General features: G+C 41.0%; 1 protein-coding gene across 1 annotated transcript; it reads left to right on the top strand.

The window, feature by feature from the left end:
- Positions 1-1,605: 1,605 nt before the first annotated feature.
- LOC121979646 lies at positions 1,606-2,283 on the top strand. Its single transcript, XM_042531639.1, has one exon. The coding sequence runs from the start codon at positions 1,606-1,608 to the stop codon at positions 2,281-2,283; it is 678 nt and encodes a 225-aa protein (XP_042387573.1).
- Positions 2,284-3,122: the final 839 nt, after the last annotated feature.

Below are 3,122 nucleotides of genomic sequence, written 5' to 3'. Positions count from 1 at the left end.
ATGGTCAACCTTGACCTACTTAGATTTCCATGTGTCTGACTTCACTCACCAGGTCTTCCCATCTACCTAGTTTCACTCACCAGGACTTTCCATCTGCCTGACTTCACTCACCAGGACTTTCACCTAGTTTCACTCACTAAGTGTTCACCTGGCTTCACTCACAAGGATTTTCCCACTGCTTAGCTTCACTCACCAGGACTTTTACCTACCTAGCATCACTCACTAGGACTTTCACCTAGCTTTACTCACTAGGATTTTCACCTGGCTTCACTCACCAAGATTTTTTCACTATCTAACTTCACTCACCAAGACTTTTACCTTTGCCTAACCTCCAGTTAGGACTTTCCTAGTCAAGTATCTAGTCAGCCTTGACCTACTAGACTCTTCCTCATATCAAACTAGTCAAATCTTGACCAGGGGGAAATGCACCAATAATCTCCCTAATCGAACGATTGCATCTGCAATCTCCATATATTGTCAAACATCGAAACTCACACATCAAGACTAAGCTTGAGGTAACTCAAGCTTAGTCAACTTGGTCAACCTTGACCCGAGGATATTACACCAACACGGAGTTGAGCTCACTTAAACCCAATTTCGACTTTCTCCTAGAGCAGGCATCCTCCCTAGCTTCTCGTCCCTCAGATATGCCGCATGCATCCTTCTCATCTATTAGTGTACTCTTCTGCAGCTTCTCGTTCCTTGAATGTACTAAGCCCGTTGACTCTCTTCCCGTGTCATCCTTCTCATCCACTGTATCTTTCACTCGACTTCTTGTGTTCCTAAATTTCTGTACACTTAGACACAGGGATCAAATACAACGAGAGCTAACTTGACTTGGTTAACCATATCAAAATTAACCTGGGGTACTTATAATCAATATTAAACTTGTCGAATCTTTAGACTCACTAGATCCATATGCATAATGAGGGGACAGAGAGTCTTGATGGATGAGCTATTTTGTACCAAGTAGCGCACACCCGATGGTCCTCTTTTTCAGTTGATATCATACTATGTTTTAGGATGTTGAGTTATTTAATAATTTTATGTTTTTTATTATTTTGATGTAGTTGGATGGTATTGCTTTAGGGGTCAGTTGCACCTCTTAATGTTTGGATATTCTTTTACTACTATAAGTGTTAGATGGGTTTGTACATGATTTCCTGATGAACTTATTAGTTATACATGACTTTGGAGTTTGAGCTATAAAGTTATGAAATTTCAGATTTATTTTATTTATTTCTTTATAGTATAGAGTGTTAGGGTATTTCGGTTGGTATTAAAGCAAGGTCCTGATTAAGGGTGGTGTCTACTGCCGGATACAAGAAGCTCAAGAAATCAAGCCTCCAAGTTTGTAAGTGTAAAAGTTTAGTTAATTTCTTTTATGTCTACATGTGCACCCTAAGGAAGTTAGGAATTTAATGGATATGCCTACTATTTTGTTTTGTTGTACATGTGGTTTATGTGTTGCTTTGAACTATGTATTACGATGCATCCTAGACGGTACATATGAAGGAAAAGGGGGCATGAGGAAGAGAGCAAGAGGAGGCGCCTCCTCCACCACCGCCATCACCGTCTGATATTGGGGTTCGAGTGCTTCAGGGGATGGCCCAATTGATGGAGCAGCATGCTGAGACTATTCATGGAGCGAGGCCCGAGATGGTGTATGAGCACTTCAGGAAGATAAATCCAAGGGATTTTATAGGAACAACTAATTCATTAGTTGTAGAGGGATGGATACGATCTATAGAGGTGATATTCAAATTCATGGCCCTTGGGGATGTTGATAAGATGAGGTGCGCTACTTATTTACTGAAGGTTGATGTGTTATTATGGTGGGAGGGAGCAGAGCTATCCGTGGACATGAGGACTCTGTTGTGGAATAGGTTTAAAGAGGTGTTCTATGCCAAGTACTTCATTATAGACATACACTCTCGATTGAAGCGGGAGTTTATGAGCTTGAGGCAGGGAGACTTATCAGTAGTGGAGTATTTGAGGAAGTTTGATCAGGGTTGTCACTTTTTACCCCTAATCACAAATGATGCATCAGAAAAACTGAGACACTTTATGAATGGACTACGATCGACCATCCATCGTGACATCATGATGGTGAACCCTTTTGAGTACTCTATTGTGATTACTAGGGCCTTCCGAGCAGAGCAGACTCTAAAAGATATTAATTTTGAGATGAGGAGCAAGAGGCCACCACCAGAGCACAACAGCAAGGGAAGAGATTGTTCAAATGTCCACAAGAACCTCAAGGGCAGCAACCTCACAAGCTAGTTGCCCTTAACGCTGATGAAAAGCCCTTACACAAGGAGTGCAAGCATAGACATTATGGTAAATGTATGTGGGGATCAAACAAATGCTTCAAATGTAGAGTTGCTAGACACATGTCTATAGATTGCCCATAATTGAAGCATCTCACTCCAAGACGATTGTATGTAATGCATGCTGAAGAGGTGGATCTAGACATGATGCTCATTATAGGTAAATTTACTCCTTAGAAACAAATTTACACTTCACAATCATGAGGAAAACTTTTGTGTTGTGGTCGAATGTCCTGTGAACAAGGAGAATCTTTATAGCGGGGGTACCCACTAAGGCGTTATTAGATTCATGGGCCACTCATTCATTCATATCAGAGGCCCTTGTGAGGTGTAGAGGCATCCAAACAGTTAGACTTGCTGTAGGTTATACGGTGACCATCCCATCAAGAGAAGAACTCATGTCTATTAGTATGGCCAGAGAACTCGAGCTTGATCTACATAGTCATACAATCTATGCCAATCTTATCATATTACCCATGCCATAGTTTGAAGTTATACTCGGAATGGATTGGTTGTTAGAGAATGAGATATTGATTGATTATCGACAAAAGTTAGTATTAATCCGGTCGAAAGGAAGAGAGAAATTTATATTCAAGGCATCAAGATGTTTGAGCTTGCCCAGATCGATATCCTGTATACAAGTAAGTAAACTCATTCTTAAGGGCTACAAGATTTTTTAGCCAGTTTGGTTTCGACCCTACTGTAGATAGTCCATCCTTGGAACAGGTCGAGGTCGTTAGAGAGTTTCCTGATTTTTTCCCAACAACATTGTCGGTATTCCCCCAGAGAGGT

Source organism: Zingiber officinale, chromosome 5A (genome assembly GCF_018446385.1).
Source record: "Zingiber officinale cultivar Zhangliang chromosome 5A, Zo_v1.1, whole genome shotgun sequence".
In the NCBI taxonomy this organism is placed as follows: Eukaryota; Viridiplantae; Streptophyta; class Magnoliopsida; order Zingiberales; family Zingiberaceae; genus Zingiber; species Zingiber officinale.
This window is presented reverse-complemented; position numbering and strand designations above follow the sequence as displayed.

Coding starts and splice junctions, on each gene's coding strand:
- LOC121979646 (XM_042531639.1), top strand. CDS start 1,606: ATGGCCCAATTGATGGAGCAGCATGCTGAGACTATTCATGGAGCGAGG.